The sequence below is a fragment of the Lepidochelys kempii genome, chromosome 2 (genome assembly GCF_965140265.1).
Source record: "Lepidochelys kempii isolate rLepKem1 chromosome 2, rLepKem1.hap2, whole genome shotgun sequence".
Classification (NCBI taxonomy): Eukaryota; Metazoa; Chordata; order Testudines; family Cheloniidae; genus Lepidochelys; species Lepidochelys kempii.
Genome location: NC_133257.1, coordinates 66,602,238 through 66,629,399, shown reverse-complemented (window position 1 = coordinate 66,629,399; position 27,162 = coordinate 66,602,238). Strand labels below are relative to the sequence as shown.

Here is a 27,162-nt window from a genome sequence, read left to right as displayed (position 1 = left end):
AGTGGCTTCAAATATCCCACTGCTAAAAAGGCAGTACTCCCTGGGGAAATTCTGTTTGTTTTATAAAAAAATAAGTAAATAAAAAGAATTCCAGTACTAATAACCTTGGAAATGGCTGAGATGATGGCGTACCTTATGCTACCATCAGTCTATCAGCTTCATAGACTCCACTGCTAACTGCCAAAGCAGAGACAGATGGGAAATAAAATAAAAAACATATATATTCTGCTAGGCATAGACTCGTGCCTCAAAATCCCTAGAGGTGTAGTTAGCTCATGGTAATCCACCTCCTGTCATGCCTTATTGCTTAATTATAGTGATGTATTTAACTTATTTATCACAAGAAAGCAATAATCTTTCACTTTAAAAAAGTCGGTAGTAACCATGTTGCACAGATGACAGATCACAAGACTACCTAGTGTAGGATTTAAGACTATCAAGTAAGGCACATTGTTGATATCCAAATGTCCCTTGAGAAGTTTGAAAATGTCTATAAATATATTAAAATAAACTGCAATAGTACCAAATCCTTTAGCGGAACTAGGAGAGCTGTTTTACACACACTATCTTGTAGTAATTGCTGTAGTTTAAAATAGATTTTAATCAAGCACCATCTGCATTATAGGCTGAACAAACAACACAGAATTCTACTTATAACTCTGACCATGTAAAATAAATATTGTGAAAGCTCTACCACACAAAGAGAATATGTGGCAGCAGCTCCCTAGTAATCATGTTTCTGTTAGTTAATTTTTGCTACTTGCAGTCCTCTCGGTCTCTTTTCTCTGAACTACACTATTTGAAATTCTCTCATAAGCGAAATTCAAATGAGCATGGAAAAAAAACAGTCATCCACCTACTGAGAAATACATATTTGCAAGCCTAAATGCTTCTAGCATCTCACAATTATGCTTAGCAATAACAGAATACATGTTTAATGATCCAACACTATGAATTATGGCAAGAATCGCAAATGCAGTATTTGAATTTTGAAGTGGTCAGAATAAAATGTGTAGTAAATGGGCACTTTGTTGTAAATGGTTTTTTAGTTACATACAAATACTGATTTTTTAAGGTCTCCTTTTTATTCGTTTAACCACAGACTTGAATACTAAATTTAGAAGAATTCAGCACAGCCAGTTTTAGGATCTCTGCCTCCTACACAAATGAGTTCCTTGGCCAGAGATTTTAGTTTCCACTTCCACTGTTCTAAGCTACTTTCAGATCGCCCACTTCCAAGCTCAAAATCACATTACTGTTATCCTTCTCCCTGGGTCTTACTGACAGGCAGTCTGGGATGCCTTACTCTTAAAGCAACAGTATCTAGAGCAACTAAGTCCTCAGTAATGCCCTTTTTAATGGTGCTGCTTTTCCCTTCTTTGTGTTTGAGCTAGTGCAGATGTGCATTTTAAGTCTGAGCGTCCTGTATGAAATGGTCACAACTACCAGGTGTATGTATGTCTGGAAATACTCAGCAGCTGTTGTAATCATTTATATATAGTGATGGTTCCATAGCATGGATGGTTTTTAGCATAATTTTTATGCTATTGACTAAAGAATGTATTTAATATGAAGTTCCTTTCCTACTGGAGGTTCTGTATACTGACAGTTGTATAGTTTATTTCCTTTTCCTCTTTGTTTATTTCCAACACTGGTAATAGGTCCATTGAGCTAATATAGCCAGTTCCTGCACCCATTGAAAACAATGGGAATTTTGTCACTGACTTCAGTGGGAGTAGGATTACATGTCTAATGCAAAGGCATACAGTAGCTTATTCATTTTGCCAGTCTGTGTGCATATATTGCCTGCAAATGAAGTCAGTTTACACTCTCCAATCATTTAGACAGGTTTTTCTCTCAGACAGAATTGGGTCTAGTTGTTAGAAAGCATGACAAAGAAGTATCTATTTTACTACCAAATCGTTCACAAGAGGCACAGCAATTCTTCTTTCAAAACCATAGGGTAGGTACTCAGCTGGTGTAACAGGCCTAGCGCAGTTGGCATTGACTTTACTGGAGCTACACAGGTTTATGTCAGGACTTATTTTGATTGGTAGATTAGTTGAAAGATGTTGGGACTTGCTGGTTAAATTGAAAGAATACAAAAAGATGAGCACAATTATTATGCCTATTCCAAATAACGTGGTACTCACTCCATTATCACTCAGTCCTCATTCCAGGAATGTCTCACTGACTTCATCGCATTGTGCCTCAAAATCTCTGTTTGTAGCAAGATTTGGCAATTACCTCATGACTGCAGTGCATGACTGCCTGAGTAAGGACTGAGTAAAGAACTCAGGAGTTGACCCATTATATGGTATTGTACATTGATATAACAGTTTATGAAACAGAGGCAAAAATCCCAGAGTTTATCACACAAGGTTGTGTGCAAATATGAGCTATTGGGTCTCCCACTGGTCAGAGACTGGCAGAGTGCATCGTGTGAAGCCCTCCTGTCCCCATCCAGCCCTGGTGCAATTTCTTTCACCAGGTGGGACAAAGATGGAAGAGGAGCTGGTTTGAGGAATGGGAATCCTCAGTTGCCCCTTTAGGGCAGCTTTAAGATCACCTCACAAAGTTGCTAAAGGCCAAGAGTCTGTCCCTTTAGTTGGCAGTTTCCCAGTAGTTTTTATTTGCAGTGTTGCTGTAGCAGGATACTAGCGAGACAAGGTGGGGGAGGGGATATCTTTTACTGGACCAACTTCTGTTGGTGAGAGAGACAAGGTTTCGAGCTATGCAGACCTGAAGAAGGGGTCTTGTCTCTTTCACCAACAGAAGTTGGTCCAATAAAATATATTACCTCACCCACACTGGCTCTCCAATAGTTTTTAGGTAAATTATATTCATACACTAGTTATGATGTTGATTAATTAGACTCGCTCTGCTTTTATATAGGAACACTGGAATTATTATATTGTATCAGACATCTAACCCAGTGTCCTGTCTCCAACAGTGGCAAGCACCAGACCCTTCAGAGGAAGGTGCAAGTAAACCTACAGCAGACAGATGTGGGATAAGCTGGCCCCCATGAAGATCTCATTCTAATCCCAAATAGAAATCAGTTTAAACAGTGAATCATGTGGTTTTATATAACTTCCAATTTTTTTTTTTTACTAACATTAACTATTATACCTTTGGAAGAATGCTAAGGTAACAGTAACATATCAATTTCTGTGTACTTAATAACTTTAATTCTGGTATATCATGCTTTCTTTTCCTGATCATTAAGCTAAGGATGGGAGAATTTTAAAGGGAGCTTCCATATTAGCATTACCTGTTTAAAACACAAATCCAGAATACATAAATAGACTTCAGTAGGAAAAATACCCTATTTCTTTGTCTATAATACTCAATATTTCTTTCACTGTTATTGAAAATATTTATTTTAATTTGAAATACCTGATTTAGTGAAATCAGAATCCTAGGCTTATCATAATGTGTTGTTATGAAAAATGTTTCACAAATATGTCATTATTTTGTGGAAAGGTTCAGTAGGAACAAGGACTGGAATAAAAGAAGATGGGATGACTTCATTACAGAATTGAGCTCCTAGATACTATCTTCTAGGGAAGCTGAGAGTCTCAGAATCTCACGGGCTCAATATGCAAATATATTTGAAAATTAACAGATGCTGCAAATATCTTATTTTACAAAGTGAAGCCTGTGCATGTTTATGTTTATATAAGTTTTCACGAGTGTGGGAGCAGTTCCTCACAACATTAAAAAGTATAACACATTCAAGAACTATTCAAAAACTAAGTTTGTGAAATCAAGGGAAAGTTCTGAAATAATACTTGTAATCAGAATTTATTCAGAACACAGTGAACTATATTTTGCCAATTACAGGATTATTTTACAGTTTGAGTCATGAAAAACATAAATATAACTCGAAAATAAATCAGACATACAACTCTTGACTGAATTATATTCCTCAGTGACTCACTTTGCCTCTGTTTGACATTCCTCCCTACATCTTTGCAATGAATCCCAACTTTTTTCCCCATAAGAACCGGCAATGCTCACACCTATTACTGCTACCACATAACAGGCCTGTTAACATTCTCTAGTGATTAGAACACAGAAATGGGAGTCAGGACACCTCAATTCTTATCCGGACTCTGCTCCTAGCTCTTGTGTGATCTTGTGGCAAGTCACAACCTTTTTGTGCCTCAGTTTTCCTGTCTGCAAAATGGAGATAATACTCACTCACTTTTGCAAAGCACTTTGAGATTTTTGCACAAAAATGCTATCCAAATGATTATATTATTATATTTTATTATGTTTGTAGTGACACTAATGGGTGTAAAATGTACCATCATGAAGCACCAGTGCTACATACAATGTAAAGGCATGACGTCTATATAACCTTTCCAAGAAATGAATTTTAATGGTATTAGAAGATATTTTCCTATTCTTCTGTTCTGGTTGCTTTAGTCTTCTATTTACTCATCCTGCGGCCAAGTGCCAAACACTAGCAAACTGTACACACGATCCCATGCTTCCTTAGCAATAACTTGAGCCTTGACCTGGAACAAACGCACTTTGTATACATGAGAAAAAATTCAATTTTTATATTAAACTCCTGTAAGAAATATTCTCCTTTATTCTTTAGTTCACTATGCAGACCTTCCATTTTACTCATTCAGAGAAGTGTGATGTTGTTCACTTGTGTTGCTTTCAGGGCTGATTGGAGACTAGAAGATAGGTTTAAGGTAAAAGCCAATCCTTTATTCACATCAGTTAGCCCCCTTATGCTTTTTGTAAAAATACCACATGCTACAGTATGTACCTCACTGACAAGTCTCATTTCGATGACAGCAATTTATAAATTATAGCCTTCATAATTAAGGTACACATATACCAAATAACACTTAGAGAGACTGATTCATTTAGCTAGTCCTAAAAACAGCCACCATTTGTTATTTCTAGTGCCTAACCATACCTTAGAGGTATCATCCCCTTCATCTTCATGGACTGAACTGGATGGTGAGGGAGTTGCAGACTTGCTTCCAGGTGGAGATGGAGAGTTATGGGGAACATTGTTTCCACCCATATTCAAACCAAGCTGAGCACTGAGCTGTGATTGGTTAATGGTAGTCAGCTGACCATGCTGCATCATTCCTGGCTGCCTAATTTCTGCAGGTTGAACCCTTGGTCTCATGGCTGCCATCTGAGGGTGGGAACTATATTGAGCTCCTTCTGCATTCCGTAAATCTTGCATCTACAAAAGGAAAATTGGAAAGCAATAATTTTCCATCATCATGCCATCATGTCCAAGTTCCCTTTGGCCTTAAAAGGAATCCCTTCTGATCTACAGGTTATTTCATATTTAAGAGAACTGGGAATATTTAATTCAAACGTATGAGGTGTAAGGAATACACAGAATACCTATACAGCCAACTTTTGCAGAACAGTGTTTATTATGGGCTAAATCATGCAGGCTCTTTTCAGCCCTTGGACAGGCAAAGCTCCCTTTGACTTTACTGAGAGTTTTTCCTGCATAGGGACTGAAGAATATGGCGCTTTGTTAACTGTCCTTTGGAACTGTCAAAAGTGAGTTTAAGAAATATAATAATACAAAACAGAGATGTCAGAATCTTGAATCAAAGTTCAAGAGGGTTCTTGTCCATCTTATGGAGATGAAGTTGAGCTGCCAAGTTTAGATCTAGATCAATATTTGATGAAAGTTCTAGGGAGTTGAACTTCTAGTACTAAGTCCAGTTTTACCTTGCTTAGAACTGCCCAAGACATGTTAATTTTTAAGATTCAGAAAACAGACTTAGGGCTCTATCAATAGGTGGATTAATTGACTAATGAACTGATTTGCTGCAACAGTCATATATGAACCTGAAACGCTAAAGCTGCAAGGTTGACAAATTTATCCATTTTACTATTTGGGTCACTGCTTTTTAGCATTAATGAGACTCATTTTTAATTCAAGCAATGAATTCAGTCTCTGCAAGGATTAGAATGAAAAGCATTGGAGGATGAAGCTCTTTACTTATCCAGAGGTCAAATGTACTATACACGGATACTATAAAGGATATCCCATAATGCTTATCCAATGTACTCAAACTCATAGCTTGAGATAAGACAACTACAGAGAGAGTAGCTCAGTTTCTACAGTTAGATGTTTTGGGGAGTGATTTAAAGTTGAAGTGGCAATTCAAAGCTGAAAATGAAATGGATATAGTTATCTTAGTCTGTATCATTAAAGCATGACGTATATATCTGGTGGAATTTAACAAAAATTACCAATGTATTAGTATCATTGCACTAGGGAAAAAGTGATAACAGTCCAATCTACTAATATAACCATAGTTATTTTATGGATAGCCTTTTGTAGCATGTCACTCAATGATTTTTACTTTAGATTTATAACCCACCACTCTCTTCCCCCCCGCCCACCCATGCACTTGTGTGTGTATGTGCATTCTCTCTCTCTCCGGGTAGCATACCAGTCTGTGAGATCCTTTTTCAACAAGAAATTAGAATTGAACTGGGAACAAAACCCCAAGTATGATCGTTGCAATTTTTACATTATGGACAGAATAAGTGATTTTTCAAAAGGTTATTTATAGGCTTGTGGATTGAATTGGTGTATTTTTTAGAGAGTGAATCATGCCAATAAATATCCTGGAATCGAGAATACTTGCTATTTTAAATTCATTTGTTGTCCTAAAAGATATCTGAAGTAGATTTTGACGGTACAACCTCTCTTAATACAGTCTTGGTACTGCTTTATGAATTAATATCTCTGAAATACAAAAGGTTTGTCAATACCCATAATTCAAGTTCATTCAATAACTAACCCATTGAAAAAAAAAACAGTGCACAGCATCAACTGAGAGCTTGAATCTTGAAAACATTTATATTTTTAAAGATTGTTACTGACTTTCTGCTCCCTTTTTACAAATACCAGCTTCCCTCCTAGTCAAACATATTAGCCTTGAAAGCTATCATTATCTCTGCCTCTAGCAGACAATCTATATCAAAACAGTTGTACACATAAAACAGTAACTACTTCTTGGCTGTATCTCTTCTGATCCAGCTGTTTCACTGAATAGCAGTTGGTGAATGGAGAACTGGAACATGGGTAGCCCTGAGGCCTTATTTGCTAATGTTACTCACCAGCTGCTGCTTTATGTGGTGTTAGCAGGCAAGGCTTGGAAGTTTGCCAGTTGCAGCAAGAACAAGGGAAAGTGAGGTATCTCTGAAACCCTTCCATTTACCCCTGTCTGTCATCTTTTGACACTGAACATTGTTGAGTGCGATCCCTAGGGCCACTGAGAAACACTGCTGGAGTTAAACTGTGAATAGAGCTTACACTACTCCTTTGTACACTATTTTTGTGGGTACCTCTCAGACAATCTAAGGAAACTACAGATCAGTGCTAAAAATAGACCCTTTTGACTTCACATATTAAAGGAGGCTGTAAAGGCAAAATAAGTCAATTTTTCATTAGAAATACTCCAACTATTGTAAAATGCACTATTAAAAAAACCTAAACAAGTATTTTTGTCAATGTTTCAAATGACCGTGCAAGTATATGCCTCAGTGAAAGCTGGACACAAATTGAGTAATAATATCATGTTGTTTATTTTTACCTAAAATGTATTTGCTAACTGACAACATATCATTGGCTAGCAAAACTGATTGGTTGTTAAAACCTCCCAGTCTTGTCACACTGATCATCAGAAGCAAGCTTCCCAAAGACCAGGACAAACCAACTCAAAGTGGCACTAGATCCTGCCAAAACAACAGATGCAAAACCTGCAGATACAGCTCCACTGCTACAAGGGTCAACATGTCCCACAACACCCTTCAAGATTCATGGGTCTTACATTTGGCTATCACAACATGTGGTGTACATCATTCAGAGCATCAAATACCCCAACAACATTTATATGGGTGAAACCAGGCAATCATTACACTCTTGAATGAACTCACACAGAAAAATGATGAAAGACAAAAAAAACCCAGATCACCCATGGGTGAACACGTTTCACAAAGCGAACACTCAATTCCTGATCTATCAGTTCTCATCCTCAAAGGAAACCTCCACAACACCTTCAAAAGATGAGCCTAGGAGCTTAAATTAATAACTTTCCCAGACACTAAAAATCATGGATTTGGTAAAGACACTGGATTTATGGCTTATTACAACAACCTCTAACCGGCTAACCTTCATTTATCCTACGATTGCAGAGGTGTTAATTGCCCACTACATCTTGAATGGTCTCTTGTAACATGTGTTAACTCATTATGCTTAACAATCTGTTACACCTTGTATTTGCTGTGACATACTGACTACTTTTCCCAGACGTGAAGAAGAGTTCTCTGTACCTCAAAGGCTTATCTCTTCCACCAAAAAAGACATTACCTCACCCACCTTGTCTCTCTGGTTATTAACACCTCATTATATAATCTATTGACACCCTATAATGTTTTGGATTTCAGATGCAACCAACTTTTCCCGTGAATTTTTAAAACACATGGATATAGGTTTCCATTAACAACAGCTACAGTATTTCACTTACCTTTGCAGAAATGTTTCAGAGTAGCAGCTGTGTTAGTCTGTATCCGCAAAAAGAAAAGGAGTACTTGTGGCACCTTAGAGACTAACAAATTTATCTAAGGTGCCACAAGTACTCCTTTTCTCTTTGCAGAAATATGAGTAAGAAACATGAAGAATGCCTTCTTACCCCTGGTCTACACTACGAGTGTAGGTTGAATTTAGCAGCGTTAGATCGATTTAACCCTGTACCTGTCCACAAGACAAAGCCATTTACTTCAACTTAAGGGGATCTTAAAATCGATTTCTGTACTCCTCCCCCAATGAGGGCATTAGCACTGAAATCAACCTTGCCGGGTCGAATTTGGGGTAGTGTGGTCGCAATTCGACGGTATTGGCCTCCGGGAGCTATCCCAGAGTGCTCCATTGTGACTGCTCTGGATAGGGCTCTCAACTCAGATGCACTGGCCAGGTAGACAGGAAAAGGCCCGTGAACTTTTGAGTCTCATTTCCTGTTTGGCCAGCATGGCAAGCTTCAGGTGAGTGCAGATCTTGTCAGCAGGTGACCATGATGGAGTCCCAGAATCGCAAAAGAGCTTCAGCATGGACTGAACATGGATCTGATCGCTGTATGGGGAGATGAATCTGTGCTATCAGAACTCCATTCCAAAAGACGAAATGCCCAAACATTTGAAAAAATCTCCAAGGGCATGAAGGACAGAGGCTATAACAGGGACCCGCAGCAGTGCCACGTGAAACTTAAGGAGCTCAGGCAAGCCTACCAAAAAACCAGAGAGGCGAACGGCCGCTCCAGTTCAGAGCCCCAAACATGCCGCTTCTATGATGAGCTGCATGACATTCTAGGGGGTGCAGCCACCACTACCCCACCCGTGCTTTGACTCCGTCAATGGATTATCACACAACAGGGATGCGCTTTTTGGGGATGAGGAAGATGATGATGAGGAGGAGGTTGAAGATAGCGCACAGCAAGCAAGCAGAGAAACCATTTTCCCCGAGAGCCAGGAACTGTTTCTCACCCTGGACCTGGAGCCAGTACCCCCCAAACCCACCCAAGGCGGGCTCCTGGACCTGCAAGGCACCTGTCTCTGGTGAGTGTACCTTTGTAAATAAAATACGTGGCTTAAAAACAAGCATGTTTAATGATTAATTTGCGGTCAGTACAGCTACTGGAAAAGTCTGTTAATGTGTCTGGGGATGGACCAGAAATCCTCCAGGAAATCTGCATAAAGCTCTCCTAGATGTACTCCCAAAGACTTTGCAAAAGGTTTCTGGAGAGGGCAGCCTTATTCCGTCCTCCATGTTAGGACACTTTACCACGCCAGGCCAGTAGCATGTAGTCTGGAGTCATTGCAGAACAAAGCATTGCAGCGTACGGTCCCAGTGTTTGCTGGCATTCAAACAACATCCGTTCTTTATCTCTCTGTGTTACCCTCAGGAGACTGATATCATTCATGGTCACCTGGTTGAAATAGTGTAATTTTATTAAGGGGACATTCAGAGGTGGCCATTCCTGCTGGGCTGTTTGCCTGTGATTGAACAGAAATCTTCCCCGCTGTTAACCACGTGGTGGGGGTAGGAGTGAAGCCATCATCCCAGAGAATTGGGTGTGTGTGTGGGGGTTAGCTGGGTTTGTGCTGCACGTTAACCTGAAAACCACAGCCCCTCCTTTTAAATTGCCAACCCATTTTAAATGGCCAATCTAATGGCTGCTTGGTAGGGGAAATGAGGGCGCTGCTGTTTGAAACCATTCCCACATGTTATGAAGGTTAAAGAAGCCAAAAGATTGTGGCTTACCATGGCTGCCTGCAAGCCGAATTCTGTTGCCTGCCGGCCCTGCATGTGTGATCTCTCACACCAAACTGGGAGACCCTCAATATAAGAGGCTAAATGTGACCTTGTACCGAATGCACATGTGCTATGTAATGTTAACAGCAAGGTTCACCCTGAAAGAGTCTACCCATTGTTCTCTAAAATGTCTTTTTAACTACTACTCTCCCTTTTTTTTCCCTCTCACAGCTGCAAATGTTTCAATGTTCCCCCTATCATCTCCGTCCCAGAGGCTAGTGAAGATTAGAAGGTGAAAAAAAAGCACTCGCGATGAAATGTTCTCTGAGCTCATGCAGTCCTCCCACACTGAAAGAGCCTAGCAGAATGCGTGGAGGCAAGCAATGTCAGAGTCCAGGAAAGCACAATATGAACGTGAGGACAGGTGGCGGGTTGGAGATGATAGGTGGTGTCAGCTTGCTGACAGAGGCAGGAGTCAGTGTTGAGGCTACTGGAGGATCAAAGTGATATGCGCTGGCGTATGGCTGAGGTGCAGGAAAAGCAGCATGAGCACAGACCCGCGCTACAGCCCCTGTGTAACCAACCGCCCTCCTCCCCAAGTTCCATAGCCTCCTCACCCAGACGCCCAAGAACGTGGTGGGGGGGCCTCCGGGCACCCAACCACTCCACCCCAGAGGACTGCCCAAGCAACTGAAAGCTGGCATTCAATAAGTTTTAAAGTGCAGTGTGGCCTTGTCCTTCCCTCCTCCTCCACCCCTCCCAGGCTACCTTGGCACTTATCCTCCTATTTGTGTGATGACTTAATAAAGAATGCATGAACATGAAGCAACAATGACTTTATTGCCTCTGCAAGCAGTGATCGAAGGGAGGAGGGGATGGCGGTTGGCTTACAGGGAAGTAGAGTGAACCAAGGGGGCGGGGTTTCATCAAGGAGAAACAAACAGAACTTTCACACCGTAGCCTGGCCAGTCATGAAACTGGTTTTCAAAGCTTCTCTGATGCGTACCGCACCCTCCTGTGCTCTTCTAACCGCCCTGGTGTCTGGCTGTGCGTAACCAGCAGCCAGGCGATTTGCCTCAACCTCTCACCCCGCCATAAATGTCTCCCCCTTACTCTCACAGAGATTGTGGAGCGCACAGCAAGCAGTAATAACAGTGGGAATATTGGTTTCGCTGAGGTCTAAACGACTCAGTAAACTGCGCCAGCGCGCCTTTAAACGTCCAAATGCACATTCTACCACCATTCTGCACTTGCTCCGCCTGTAGTTGAACAGCTCCTGACTATTGTCCAGGCTGCCTGTGTACGGCTTCATGAGCCATGGCATTAAGGGGTAGGCTGGGTCCCCAAGGATAACTATAGGCATTTCAACATCCCCAGTTGTTATTTTCTGGTCTGGAAAGAAAGTCCCTTGCTGCAGCTGTTGAAACAGACCAGAATTCCTGAAGATGCGAGGGTCATGTACCTTTCCCAGTCATCCCACACTGATGTTGGTGAAATGTCCCTTGTGATCCACCAGTGCTTGCAACACCATTGAAAAGTACCCCTTTTGGTTTATGTATTCGCTGCCTTGGTGCTCCGGTGCCAAGATAGGGAGATGGGTTCCGTCTATCGCCCCACCACAGTTAGGGAATCCCATTGCAGCAAAGCCATCCACTATGAGCTGCACATTTCCCAGAGTCACTACCCTTGGTAACAGAAGCTCAGTGATTGTGTTGGCTACTTGGATCACAGCAGCCTCCACAGTAGATTTGCCCACTCCAAATTGATTCCCAACTGACCAGTAGCTATCTGGCATTGCAAGCTTCCACAGGGCTATCGCCATTCGCTTGTGAACTGTGAGGGCTGCTCTCATCTTGATATTATGGCACTTCAGGGCAGGGAAAAGCAAGTCACAAAGTTCCATGAAAGTGCCCTTACGCATGCGAAAGTTGCACAGCCATTGGGAATCGTCCCAGACCTGCAACACTATGTGGTCCCACCAGTCTGTGCTTGTTTTCTGGGCCCAGAATTGGCGTTCCACAGCATGAACGTGCCCCATTACCACCATCATGTCCACACTGCCAGGGCCCATACTTTGAGAGAAGTCTGTGTCCATGTCCTCATCACTCTCCTCACCGCGCTGCCATCGCCTACTCGCCTGATTTTGCAGGTTCTGGTTCTGCATATACTGCTGGATAATGTGCGTGGTGTTTAGAACAGTCATAACTGCCATGGTGATCTGAGTGGGCTTCATGCTTGCCGTGGTATGGCGTCTGCAGGAGAGCAGAGTGGCAGCGGAAGCAGTGGGTGGATGACGATGCTGACAGCAGTATGGTGCCCACATGGAAAAAGGTGTGAAACGATTGTTGGCCACTGCTTTCACGGAGGGGGGAACGAGGGGTAGGCTGGCAGCAAACGGTGCAGTACGATTGCTAGCTGTCATCATCTCCTGGGTGCTCAGGGTGCTGCTGACTGGGAGAGCAGCCTGAGGCAGAATGGCCCCCTCAAGGATTGAACTCATTACCCTGGGTTTAACAAGCCAATGCTCAAACCACTGAGCTATCCCTCTGCCAATATTCCAGGCAGGACTGAATCTCCAAGAGACAAAACTTAAAGAAGAGAATGACCTGAGTCACTCCCATATATGTCCAGGCGTCCCTGACAGATCTCACCGAGGTCTGCCAGGAGCACCCATGTCTGCCCAGGGGCCCCGACCGACCTCACCGAGGCTTGCCAAGAGCACCCAGGAGATGACAAGGACGGCTACCAGTTGTAATGCACCAGCTGCTGCCACAAGGCAATGAGCTGCTGCTGTGTAGCAATGCAGTCCCAAGTCTGCCAGCACCCAGGCGATGTATGTTGATGGTAAGCTGAGCGGGCTCCATGCTTGCTGTGCTTTGGCATCTGCACAGACAATCCAGGAAAAAAGGCGCAAAACGATTGTCTGCCATTGCTTTCACAGAAGGGAGGGAGAGGAGGCGGCCTGAGCACATGTACCCAGAACCACCCGCGACAATGTTTTTTGCCCCATCAGGCATTGGAATCTCAACCCAGAATTCCAACGGGCAATGGAGACTGCGGGAACTGTGGGATAGCTACCCACAGTCCAACGCTCCGGAAGTCGAAGCTAGCCTCAGTACTGTGGATGCACTCCGCCGACTTAATGGTCTTAATGGTCTTAAGTAGGGACACACACAATCGATTGTATAAAATCGATTTCTAAAAAATCGACTTTTATAAATTCGACCTAATTTCATAGTGTAAACATAGCCTTAGTTTGCATTTGTATACCAATTTAGACACTAAGGCCTAGTTTACACTAACGAGGTAAGTCGATCTAAGATACGCTAGTTAAGTTACACAAATTATATAACTGAAGTTGATGTAGCTTAGATAGACTTACAGCAGTGTCTACATCGCACTATATCAATGGGCAACACTCTCCCATCTACATAGCTTCTGCCTCTCAAGGAGGAGGAGTACTGAAGTCGACGGGTAGTGATCAATGGCTCCATGTCTAGTTGGCAGCCGGTGTCAAGTGGAGTGCCCCAGGGGTCAGTCCTGGGGCCGGTTTTGTTCAATATCTTCATAAATGATCTGGAGGATGGTGTGGATTGCACTCTCAGCAAATTTGCGGATGATACTAAACTGGGAGGAGTGGTAGATATGCTGGAGGGCAGGGATAGGATACAGAGGGACCTAGACAAATTGGAGGATTGGGCCAAAAGAAATCTGATGAGGTTCAATAAGGATAAGTGCAGGGTCCTGCACTTAGGACGGAAGAACCCAATACACAGCTACAGACTAGGGACCGAATGGCTAGGCAGCAGTTCTGCAGAAAAGGACCTAGGGGTGACAGTGGACGAGAAGCTGGATATGAGTCAGCAGTGTGCCCTTGTTGCCAAGAAGGCCAATGGCATTTTGGGATGTATAAGTAGGGGCATAGCGAGCAGATCGAGGGACGTGATCGTCCCCCTCTATTTGACATTGGTGAGGCCTCATCTGGAGTACTGTGTCCAGTTTTGGGCCCCACACTACAAGAAGGATGTGGATAAATTGTAGAGAGTCCAGCGAAGGGCAACAAAAATGATTAGGGGTCTGGAACACGCGACTTATGAGGAGAGGCTGAGGGAACTGGGATTGTTTAATCTGCGGAAGAGAAGAATGAGGGGGGATTTGATAGCTGCTTTCAACTACCGGAGAGGTGGTTCCAGAGAGGATGGTTCTAGACTATTCTCAGTGGTGGAAGAGGACAGGACAAGGAGTAATGGTCTCAAGTTGCAGTGGGGGAGGTTTAGGTTGGATATTAGGAAAAACTTTTTCACTAGGAGGGTGGTGAAACACTGGAATGCGTTGCCTAGGGAAGTGGTGGAATCTCCTTCCTTAGAAGTTTTTAAGGTCAGGCTTGACAAAGCCCTGGCTGGGATGATTTAATTGGGGATGGGTCCTGCTTTTGAGCAGGGGGTTGGACTAGATGACCTCCTGAGGTCCCTTCCAACCCTGATATTCTATGATTCTATGACAGGAAAGTGCTCTGCCATCGACTTATTGTGTCTTCACGAGACCCACTAAATCAATGCCGCTGCCGTGCCGATTTAGCCAGTAGTAAGGACAAACCCTAAGGAATAAACCTTCAAACCACTGCCCAGCCTGAGACAGTACAATGGGTGGAGGGTAGATGCCTGGAGAGAAGGCTCCCAAGGCTGTGGCCCTAATGCATCCCCTCTGCAGGAAAGTGGGGATACAGACAGGAGACTCTATGTAGCTGTGGATCTCTTGGCATTGCCTCTGTCCTGTCTCCCACCCACCCTTGCCACTTCCTGCATAGGCTTCCCAAATCCTCACACACTCCACAGTGGATACAATGGGACCATCCATGGAGATGAGAGCAGCTTCTCCATAGATGCATTCTGTATACTTGGATTTTGATAAAAGCAGGCACCTAACCACATTAAAACTAATTTAAAATAATCATGAAACTACTCTATGGAAAGCAATTCACAACAGATATGAACAGTAGAGAATGTCACTTTTCTAGACTACTGATGGGAAAGTTTAAGCTTTCTAAGCAATGCAACATACTCAGACCCACCTGAAATTCCTTACAGGTATGCAGTTAAATGCAACCAAGTAGCAAAAGCAGCAGCAAATATTTATATTCAGAGCTGACCAAAGGGCCACAATTCTATTCTGCAGCAACTTTCAAGGTTTTGAAATTTGTTTTTGTAAAGTATTGGAATGAAAACAAAACCCAAGGAAGGTATGTGTCTACATGTGCAGGTGTCAGACTGGATACTGGCCTAAGATGTGGGAGACCCAGGTTCAAACCCCTACTCTGCCTGATTCAGAGCAGTTTTTCATTACAGAGCAGGGACTTGACCTAAATGTTCTGAACAGCTCAATCTATATTGCAGTCATGCCGAAAGGCCGAAATAAGGATTGTGGTCCCATTGTGCTGGGTGCTCAAATACCAAGCCCATGCTGGTGGAAATTACTCTTCCCTTCACCAGCTGTTCCCCTTGGGCCTCGCAAGAGAAGACAAGTGATGTTGTCTGAAAAGGGCAGAGTAAAAGGCTGGATGGTTCTACCAGGGGAATGCAGCTGCAGATTGCAGTCTGGGCTATTTGAAGCCCCACCACAGAAGTCACAGAGTGGATACACTGAATCAGTGCATTCCCAGGGCTGCCCCAGTCATGTGCCCATTCTGGCCAGTTTTGCCTCGGTTTGCTGTCTACAATACAAAAAGAAGTTGCAGTCACTTTCTGATGTCACACGCCTGAAAGACTTTTCCATTGTCTGGAAGAAAATGCCATAGACCCAGGAATGGGCCCAGATCTTTAACCCTAAAAAAAGTCAAAATATCACTACTGGCTCAATATACTGTTACTTGGTAGAGTTCCATTGAGTTATCCGTATTTATCTATGGAAGCTATATATGTGCACTTTGCTCCTTGGGGCAGGGACAGTGGCCTCTTACCTGAAAGACTATGGCTCTGTATAGACAGTAATAATTGTGCAGAAAGAACATCCCCCATTCTTTGTAAGCATTATATGTATATCTAACACAACCGTAGGCTACTTTGAAAACAGAAACTCATGTTCCTTAGGTTTCTTCCAAATAAAGATTTACAAAACTCACCAAAGTGAATCTGTCTTGGCCTCACATTCAGTATGCAGGCTGCAGAGGGCTATGTTGCTGAACACTCTTTGCTGAATAAGATACTGAGGTAAGGCAGTCTGATGGCTAAATTTCAACTTGGAGAACGAAGTTTAAGATATCAGAATATTAGAAATTTGGATGTTACAGAAAATAAGGATAGTCCTTATTTGACATCCTCAATGAACTCTCTGATGATCTAATAATGATGGTACTTGGCATTTCTATATCACTTTCCACCCAAGGAGCTCATCATGCTTCACAAATATTCATGTATTTATCCATACAACATTCCCATAAGGTAGCTAAGTATTCTTATCCTTGTTTTACAGATGGGGAAACTGGGACACATCTGCATTTTTGTGCTTGCATTTCAATTATAGGAACAAATGTGAGTAGCTGCACCTGTAAGTACCTGATTGCAAGTTCAAATAAGGTAGTCAGAGATGTACCTACTGAGGTTTGCACCTAAAATTCATGCCATAGGTGCAAAGTAGGCACAAAAACTGAGAAATGCAGTTTCATGCTGGCTGAAAATGTACTTCTAATTACTTGCCCTAAGCAACTGGAGAAAATAGACTGCCTTAAAGATCACATTATCCTTCCTCCCATGACTTTAAAATGAACGTGAACACACCCAATTTGACCCCAACATGGAAATGTCTAACTGGGAGACCATCTGGGTATATTATCCTGATATTCTTATATAAGCAATGACTGGGACAGGATCCATCAAACCATTCCTGGATCTGATATATAACATTGGTTTTCTGATATAAGCCTGGCTTTTCATGCAAGACTCAAAGACATGTTAATTGTTATGGCTTGGCACCCACAGATTTTTCAGGCCATGAACATTGAGATTCTCACATAATTACATATCACTCCAGAAGCTGAGGGTTTAAGAAAACCAGAAAATCTCACAAGACTCATGATAAAATTGAAAGAACTGGCAACAACGAGATGGAGATGAACTTCAGAGAACATATCATAGAATCATAGAATATCAGGGTTGGAAGGGACCTCAGGAGGTCATCTAGTCCAACCCCCTGCTTAAAAGCAGGACCCATCCCCAATTAAATCATCTCAGCCAGGGCTTTGTAAAGCCTGACCTTAAAAACTTCTAAGGAAGGAGATTCTACCACCTCCCTAGGTAACGCATTCCAGTGTTTCACCACCCTCTTAGTGAAAAAGTTTTTCTTAATATCCAACCTAAACCTCCCCCACTGCAACTTGAGACCATTATTCCTTGTCCTGTCCTCTTCTACCACTGAGAATAGTCTAGAACCATCCTCTCTGGAACCACCTCTCCGGTAGTTGAAAGCAGCTATCAAATCCCCCCTCATTCTTCTCTTCCGCAGACTAAACAATCCCAGTTCCCTCAGCCTCTCCTCATAAGTCGCGTGTTCCAGACCCCTAATCATTTTTGTTGCCCTTCGCTGGACTCTCTACAATTTATCCACATCCTTCTTGTAGTGTGGGGCCCAAAACTGGACACAGTACTCCAGATGAGGCCTCACCAATGTCGAATAGAGGGGGACGATTACGTCCCTCGATCTGCTCGCTATGTCCCTACTTATACATCCCAAAATGCCATTGGCCTTCTTGGCAACAAGGGCACACTGCTGACTCATATCCAGCTTCTCGTCCACTGTCACCCCTAGGTCCTTTTCCGCAGAACTGCTGCCTAGCCATTCGGTCCCTAGTCTGTAGCTGTGCATTGGGTTCTTCCGTCCTAAGTGCAGGACCCTGCACTTATCCTTATTGAACCTCATCAGATTTCTTTTGGCCCAATCCTCCAATTTGTCTAGGTCCTTCTGTATCCTATCCCTCCCCTCCAGCGTATCTACCACTCCTCCCAGTTTAGTATCATCCGCAAATTTGCTGAGAGTGCAATCCACACCATCCTCCAGATCATTTATGAAGATATTGAACAAAACCGGCCCCAGGACCGACCCCTGGGGTACTCCACTTGACACCGGCTGCCAACTAGACATGGAGCCATTGATCACTACCCATTGAGCTCGACAATCTAGCCAACTTTATACCCTCCTTATAGTGCATTCATCCAGCCCATACTTCCTTAACTTGCTGACAAGAATACTGTGGGAGACCGTGTCACAAGCTTTGCTAAAGTCAAGAAACAATACATCCACTGCTTTCCCTTCATCCACAGAACCAGTAATCTCATCATAGAAGACGATTAGATTAGTCAGGCATGACCTTCCCTTGGTGAATCCATGCTGACTGTTCCTGATCACTTTCCTCTCATATAAGTGCTTCAGGATTGATTCTTTGAGGACCTGCTCCATGATTTTTCCGGGGACTGAGGTGAGGCTGACTGGCCTGTAGTTCCCAGGATCCTCCTTCTTCCCTTTTTTAAAGATTGGCACTACATTAGCCTTTTTCCAGTCATCCGGGACTTCCCCCGTTCGCCACAAGTTTTCAAAGATAATGGCCAATGGCTCTGCAATCACAGCCACCAATTCCTTTAGCACTCTCGGATGCAACTCGTCCGGCCCCATGGACTTGTGTATGTCCAGCTTTTCTAAATAGTCCCTAACCACCTCTTTCTCCACAGAGGGCTGGCCATCTATTCCCCATGTTGTGATGCCCAGCGCAGCTGTCTGGGAGCTGACCTTGTTAGTGAAGACAGAGGCAAAAAAAGCATTGAGTACATTAGCTTTTTCCACATCCTCTGTCACTAGGTTGCCTCCCTCATTCATTAAGGGGCCCACACTTTCCTTGGCTTTCTTCTTGTTGCCAACATACCAGAAGAAACCCTTCTTGTTACTCTTAACATCTCTCGCTAGCTGCAGCTCCAGGTGCGATTTGGCCCTCCTGATTTCATTCCTACATGCCCGAGCAATATTTTTATACTCCTCCCTGGTCATATGTCCAACCTTCCACTTCTTGTAAGCTTCTTTTTTATGTTTAAGATCCGCTAGGATTTCACCGTTAAGCCAAGCTGATCGCCTGCCATATTTACTATTCTTTCAACACATCGGGATGGTTTGTCCCTGTAACCTCAACAGGGATTCCTTGAAATACAGCCAGCTCTCCTGGACTCCTTTCCCCTTCATGTTAGTCCCCCAGGGGATCCTACCCATTCGTTCCCTGAGGGAGTCGAAGTCTGCTTTCCTGAGGTCTAGGGTCCGTATCCTGCTGCTTACCTTTCTTCCCTGTGTCAATCAATATCAATAAGGTAAGGTAAAAACATCTCATGTGTTTTGTAATTATCCAAAATACCACAATTATAACACCCCAGAAATCCAAATTTAAGAGAGATCCAAACATGTTTAAGTATGGAAATACCCAGTTCAGGCAGAAATGCACAGTTTAGGCAGAAATTCACAGTTCAGGATGCATGCAAAGGTCCTTCATTCTGTCTTGTAGTAAGGCCATGCAATAATCGTACAATTATAATTAAAGGATTTTAGTGTCTGTGTTTCCAGATTAGTTGAAACAGATTTTGAAAGACAACTTAAGTATTTTCATGTTTTTTTTCTTAATGGTGTGTAATTATATAGAGAGAAATATCAGGGATGGCTGACAATCTGGATTTGAAGGGCAGGAAGAGTCAAAAATGACCTCTGTATCTCTGGAGGGTTTTGAAATCTGAACGCAGATCTGAATCCAAATTTGATTAATGTCTCTTGTAACTATATATTTGGATGAATAACCCTCCAGATCCAAACACTCCTAAATCTTTGTGTCTGGGGTGAGGGAAAGGGAGAGATGGGAGGGAACTGAAATCTAGGTCCAAATTTAGCAATTCAGACCTATCTCTGCTTATTATACATATCTCAAAGGATGACTCCTAGGAAAGCCTTGTAAAGAAACTGCAGTTAATGTAGAATGACTACAGAGAAGTAGTAAATACAATTGAAAAGTTAAAACACCGCACAGATTAACACCAGAAGCATCATGCATATATATATATGTAAAGTCAACTGACTGCTAAAAGTTTTAAGGAAAAAGAGGTGGGCATTTGGGGAATACCTCAGTGTCATCCTGTGTGCATTTTATATATCATGGGTACAATGAAAGTATCATTCAAAAATCTTTTAAAAATTTAAAACAGAAACCTTGAAAGTAAAATGAACCCTAGACGAGGGAAGCATAAGAAAAAGAATCTGTTATTAAGTTTTCTACTTAAAACCTTCTAAACTCATTCTGTTAAAAAAAATAAAGCCATGTTAGGTTGCCTTATATAGCACTGACATGGTAAGTGACCGTAAGCTCCTTTAAAACAATTAAATACTCAAATTTGATTGAAAAATGTTATAGCACAATAATATAATGACAATATACAGTTTCTATATGTCTTGGTACACGATTTTGTGACTATTAACATTCCTTTCTACTTTATTCTTTAATATCCTTTGGGTCACACAGGGCCAAGGACTCAAAACCAATCATTACAAAAAAACAAAACACCTACTGACTTCTATTCAATTTAATACAATAACCCTTTATTTAAAACAACCTCCAATAAATTTCATTATAAGAAGTTATTAAAAGGGTTAAAAACCTATTAAATGTCAAAGAATTTGCCTGACTCAAACTTCTAATAAAGAAACAGAATAGGCTTTCTTTCTGAATTATTTAAATCTTTACTGACTGTGCACTGAACCATGAAATTAGAAAAGTGTTATTAGAAGTGTTCTCTGGTTTTTATAAAAGTTGCAGCATAGAATGTATCACACCACAGTCTTTAACTATACTAGTTAAAGAAATAGGTTTTTAATCCCACATACATGGTTTCCACTGATATAAAAGGGTCATAATTAAAACTCTAGCCTGCAAGTTGAAGATAATAAAATTATTATTACAGGAGCACACATGTTCATTTAGTATATTCTGGATGCATGTTTCCACGTTAATTTGGACAAATATCTTCAGTTTTGTTTGATCTTGCAAAGTTCACTAATTTGGATCCTCTCAGCAAATGATTAGGGTTTTAATACTGACTAATTTTAAAGTATTAATGGTGAATAATTTGTGTTATCTTTTTTTAAAAGTGTCTAATGCTTACAGGGTCAACAGCAGGTGTAGGTTGACACCAGACCAGTAGGATCCAAGAAGTGTAAGTCAAATATTTTTTGCACATATTTTCTGATAACAATATTAACTCTCCATTGCATTTAACAAATAACTATAGCCTAGTTTTATATTTTAGCAATTATTCACGAGAAAGACAAATATGCTTTAACTCTACAGGAATCTTGAATCAGCAGTATATTCAAACAGATTCAGTCAAACACACCTGAATCAATAGCTATTCTGTAAAACAAATGCAGTCAAAAAGAGACTGAGAAGAGGCTATGCAAAGCAACATTGGTTCCCATAAAGGATCCAGGGGACCTGAAGCTATTATGTCTAAGAATGAAAAATAGACTGAGAAGTGTTGGTGAGGAATAGTAGTAATTTCATTCATCAACATTCTTTTGTAGGGTAATATCCAGTGAGGTCCTGAGAGCCTTCATCTCGTATTGAAGACAATGGACCAAGTCTAGCTGTATTTGGTACAGGACTAGAGAAGGATAAGGGAAGCAATGGTGACTACTGGCATCTCTGCAATCCCTTGATCCTGGGACTGACAGCAAACTGTCCAGTCCCCAACATGAGGCTTCTAGATACCCATGGCCCCAATGGGCCATTTTATTCTATTCAGGTTCTCATACCACATTCATGATCATCCTGTCTGAGTACCTTCCCACAGTGCATTAAGAAACATCTGTCACATGTTGTTTGTTCTCTCATCCTCTCCCCTCGCAGCCAATGGTAACCAGAATACAAAAGTACCTTGCCCACTTTCCCTTTCTCCCTGTGTCAGGAGGTAAAGGAGGTTAGTTTAGAGTCATTATATTAACTTTAAGCCACATGGGGATTTCTCCCCACACTAATGGAAACCCCAGTAGCTGATTCAGCCAGGTGTTCTAGCAGCTTTGCACTGTGGGGATGATCGGTACCCATGAGAGTGAAGGATGCTCAGCACTTTGCAGAAGTGGGGCCACAAATAGCTTCTTGTAACTGAATATTATTGTAAGGCATTGACTAGAAGGGCCAGATTCTTCCCTCAGTTGTGTGTGTGGCTTCCATTGAAGTCAATGTGTAACACTGACAGACCCTGGTCGTTGTCGGGCAGGGTCAAACCTGGGACCTCTGGAGCTAAATGCATGAGCTAAAAACCACATGGCTCTTAGTTAAGGCTGTAGCAGACTCATTAATCTCTAAGTGGTCTCAGTGCCACTAAAGGGGACAGAACACCACACCCAGGAGGTTACAAATGCACCAGGCACCTGAATTTAACCAAAGGCATTTTTTAAAGATTGGCAATAAATATGTCTGCAGTGAGATATGGTAGAATCGCACACTAAACATTCTAACCCAGGGACTGGGTTGTATAGCATTTTAAAAGCAATGCTTCATTTTGAATAATTTGAAAATATTAGAATTTTTGGTTTTAAAATTAAAGTGAATTTCTAAGAATCTTTTAAAATGATGGGATAACAGGACAATTTGTGATTGTACCTGAGTATAATAATTGAAAACGATTGTAAAACCAAACTTTTTCTGTGCAAGTGATTGGTTTGGGATGCAAGTGTTTGTATGCCTCAAACTATGATTATAGAGATGGAAGAATGGATATGTGCATTTGCTAATGACTTGTACAGCAGAAAGTCTTTGAAGAATGGCATAGTAACCCCTAGGAATTCTATGCCACACAGGTTCCTATACTGGACCCGTCAGTGTGTCATTGAACATAATCTTTATAAGAGATGGTTGACCAAACTGAAGCTATCAGACTTGCACATTAATGATAAGTACCTGAGAAAAAACACAGATGGACAAAACATAACATTGATGAAGTATAACTGCGTATCAGACTTTGTGAATTCATATTGTACATCTACCCAGTTCTTCCCCTTTTTTTCCCCCATCCCCTTCTGAACCTGCACATTCCTAATGCTGTACTGTCTGAAGTATCCCAACACGCAGCAACAAATTCCAAGGACAGATGTTGAATTTTGCTTTCCCATCCCCCATCCCACACATACAGTTGTCATTAAGTTCAAGCACTCGGAATGGCCAGTCCTTCTGAAGACTGCAGGACTGGGCACAGCACTGGGAAATTATTAATTTATGGTATTTCAGATGGAAACAAGTTCTTAAAAGAAAGGTGCACTTGTGAGGAATGCAAGAGTATATCCCTTAAGGCTAAATTCTGCTCTTCAGTGTGTTCCTATAATTCCTCTTTACTTCAAGAAGAGTTCCATTTGTCCTTCCAAAGGAAGAATTTGCTGTTCTTGGAGTTTAATGTTTTATTACTAAATTCTGTGCCCAGCCTTAATAACTTCGCTAGGTACTAGGGATCTCCAGGGTGTAAGGCCCTCTAGCCAAGGGGCCACTCTGTAACAGCTACTACAGCAGAAGGGCTGACGTAAGATCTGTGGCTCTAGTGCTCCCTAATGGTGTGAAAGGGACTGTAAGATCCACATTGCTCCCCACTCTGACCTCAGTCACAGTGACTGTGTCGGATTCCCCACATAGCTGGACTCTGTAGCACACAGAGGTCTGGATCCTCTGCATGGATATCCTTCCTTCCCCGGCACTGTGATGTGGAATCTCACTGGTTCTGCTGCATGAAGGGCATTCCATATATTGAGAATGTGGGTGGCAGGGGAACAGGATTCGGACCTTTCTGCATGTTTAAAAAATAATCCTTATTTTAGCGAATCATTTCTTTTAGAAACCATCTCCCTCAAATGGAAGCAGTGGCATTGTATTAGCTGTTGATCCTATATTAACCATTTAAAGGAAGAATTCTGTTAAAAGATTATTTTTTATTGGCAGTGGGGAGGGAATCCATACACATTGCACTTACTGAATAAAGAGCTGAGCTGCAAGTCTTATTTGTTCATTTCACTGAAAACAAAGGCCTACTAAGAGGTATTATTTTGAACACTACTTTTAAAATATTAAACACCAATGAATCCACTGAAATGCAAAAAATAACAAAAACAAAATACCCAACTACTTTCCATAATTTCATGTTGCATTTTATTTTGCATTAAGCCAAACAGTGACTGTGATTTTAGTCTGCATTGGTCATGCATTGTATTTACTACTGATCAAAAGCAATCTTATTTTCAGGTTTGTAAGCCATATTTTTGGATATGTGAATTTAAAAGAATGTCAGCTTGATTCTTCAATGTGTGAAGCCTCCATGAAGTTACAGGTTGAAAGAGCAAGCCCATTATAGCTGAGATAGGTGATACTACAAAAATAAAACAAACCCTTTTAACTAACATAACATTAGAAAATGATCACGTTTTCACAATCCTCTCTATTTTTCATTAATTATGAAACTATAAAACAACAGTCAAGTAATTTTGACCAGTAAAAATGACCTACATGTTTTAATTGAATTTGGGTCAAGAGATCTTTTACAATTTCTCTCCGTTCCTAAGCCTGTACACATCAGCACGTGTGATATTATTAAAGAAAGAGGAAATGCTATGTCTGCAAAATGGTTAACTGACAAGAGATTGTTTTTTATAAGTATGATCTTGTTATCCAGTCATACATTTACTGATATTAATAACCATATTCTCACAATTTTCCAAGCAATGTAAACCTAATAACTAGAAACTCAACGCCATAGTCAAATATTGTGGTTTTTTGAATGTTAAACATATGTGCTACTGAAAGGCAAGACACTTCTTGTAAGTTATGAAGAATATGCTTGGCTCTCAGGAAAAAAAGTCATTTAATGATCTGCTAATAAGTCCATCATTCTCCTGTGTTGTATGATTTACGGTTTTGTCTTTAAAACCTATTTAATATCTCTAGCATAAATATCTGACTGCAGCCTCCCAACTTCAATACTGCATTTTTCAAAATAGGAAAAAAATCTCAATCATTTTATTTTCTATTTCAGAGAAAAGGATGGACGCCCACCAGTCTAAAAGATTAATGTTAATACATATATAAAGTTCAATGCTCGTTACATAGGAAGGTGACAGAAATCCCTCACTACAGGGTATTTTTTTTTTAATGTTCATTTTGCTAGGTTTGCAATAAATGTGAACTGAATCCTTCTAGTAACAGCAGGTCATATAACAAAAACATATTCAGAAATGAAAACAGAGACAAAGCTTTCTAAAAAGGGGTAAACCTACCTCAGTCACTATGCAAAGCACCTGCAGTCAGCTAAGGGCAATCACAACTTAAGTATTTTTGAATTCATAATTCATTTTTCCTGTTCCTTCTAATTCTGAAGCCCTTTCTTTGTTGTCACATCCACATTCAGAATTTAGATGATAAGTTTTGTTTGGCTGAGGACACTTCCTTTTTCATTCTCCTTTCAGCCGTCTACTTTCATTATTGCCCAACAGCAACCACTGGTTGGGGAAGTGAGTTTTTTTATGATTCTCTGTATAGTAATTTGACTTTATTCCTGTATGCCAGATCAACAAATGCATGCATCTCTGGTGAGAATTTTCTATAACAGAATGTATTTTCGTATAGCCTTTATAGATGCAAAACACCTTGGGTAAAATCCTGGCTGAAGCGAAGTCAGTGATAAAATTTTCACTGGCTTCAGTGGGGCCCTGATTTCACCCTTTATGTATGTAACCTGAAGAGAACAGTAAGATGGGTAAGGTGAAATTTAAGGAGAGAAAGTGATTGCTGTCCCAGAGGAAGGAAGGAAGAAACTTACAGATACTTAAGAGCTTCAGGACAAATGAAAAACTGCCAGTTATGGAAACTATGAGGAAGGAGACAGTGAGAAGGTAAAGACTTGAGATATAGGATGAATAAGCAGGGGAGCAGGCAGATAAGACGTCAAAAGTATGGGTTTTGGAGAGTCTATGCAGAGACTTGTAAACCTGAAGGGCAATTTTAAACTGACACACAAATTACACCTGTGAAGATGGTGCAGGAATCTGCAGCCACCAATGTTCGAGATGGAGCCCTTTGGAAATGGAAAGGATGGAAATGGAAGTGGCTGCACAGTTCAGCAATGTCACAGATATTCTGAATGCCCCATCCTCTGGGTGTGTGCTGGGATGAGATTTGGCCTTTTGCTATTTTCTTTTATTAAAAAAGGCAGCCCGCCTGTCTGTGACCGAATACAAAACAAGAGTGGGGTTAAGCCTCCAAAAGTAACGCCATGTTAAGACAGTTAATTGTTTAATAGCCACCAGAGAAACCCATGCCTCACTTGTATATAAGGATGCTGGGAGGTGGGGAATTCTGGCAGAAAAATATAATCTGCCCCACCACCCTGACGGAGTTTGACCCCATCACACATGCTGAAGCTCAAGAAGCCCTGAAAAATATTAGAGCCACAAGCTGCAAAACTGATCCATGTCCCTCCTGACTGGTAAAAGCAAGTGAAGAACAGCTATACCCACTACTAAAGGGAAAAGTCAATGTCTCCTTCAGAGAAGCACACCTGCCAAACTCCATAAAAATGCAGTATGTTACCCAATCCTCAAGAAGCCAACACTCGACCCTGAATATCTCTCCAACTACAATCCGCTCTCCACCTTCCACCCCTTGTCAAAATAGTTGAGAAAATAGCAACCACGCTGAGCTCCAACAACATGTGACGTCAGCCAACTTGCCGGATGCCTCACAGTCAGGGTTCAGATCAAGTAACAGCCCAGAGATGAATCTAGTGGCACTAAAA

At 41.5% G+C, this 27,162-nt stretch overlaps 1 protein-coding gene across 2 annotated transcripts in view; it reads right to left on the bottom strand.

Moving 5' to 3' along the window:
- The window catches only part of TOX (thymocyte selection associated high mobility group box), a 277,868-nt gene that overhangs the window by 52,058 nt on the left and 198,648 nt on the right, over nt 1-27,162 (bottom strand). Inside the window, exon 4 of one of the 2 annotated variants that reach the window (XM_073331081.1) lies at nt 4,943-5,221. The exons of the other annotated variant lie outside the window; for it this stretch is intronic. Coding sequence (XP_073187182.1) covers nt 4,943-5,221 — 279 coding nt within the window. The remainder of the gene's footprint in view (nt 1-4,942; nt 5,222-27,162) is intronic. 2 annotated transcript variants of the gene reach the window in all.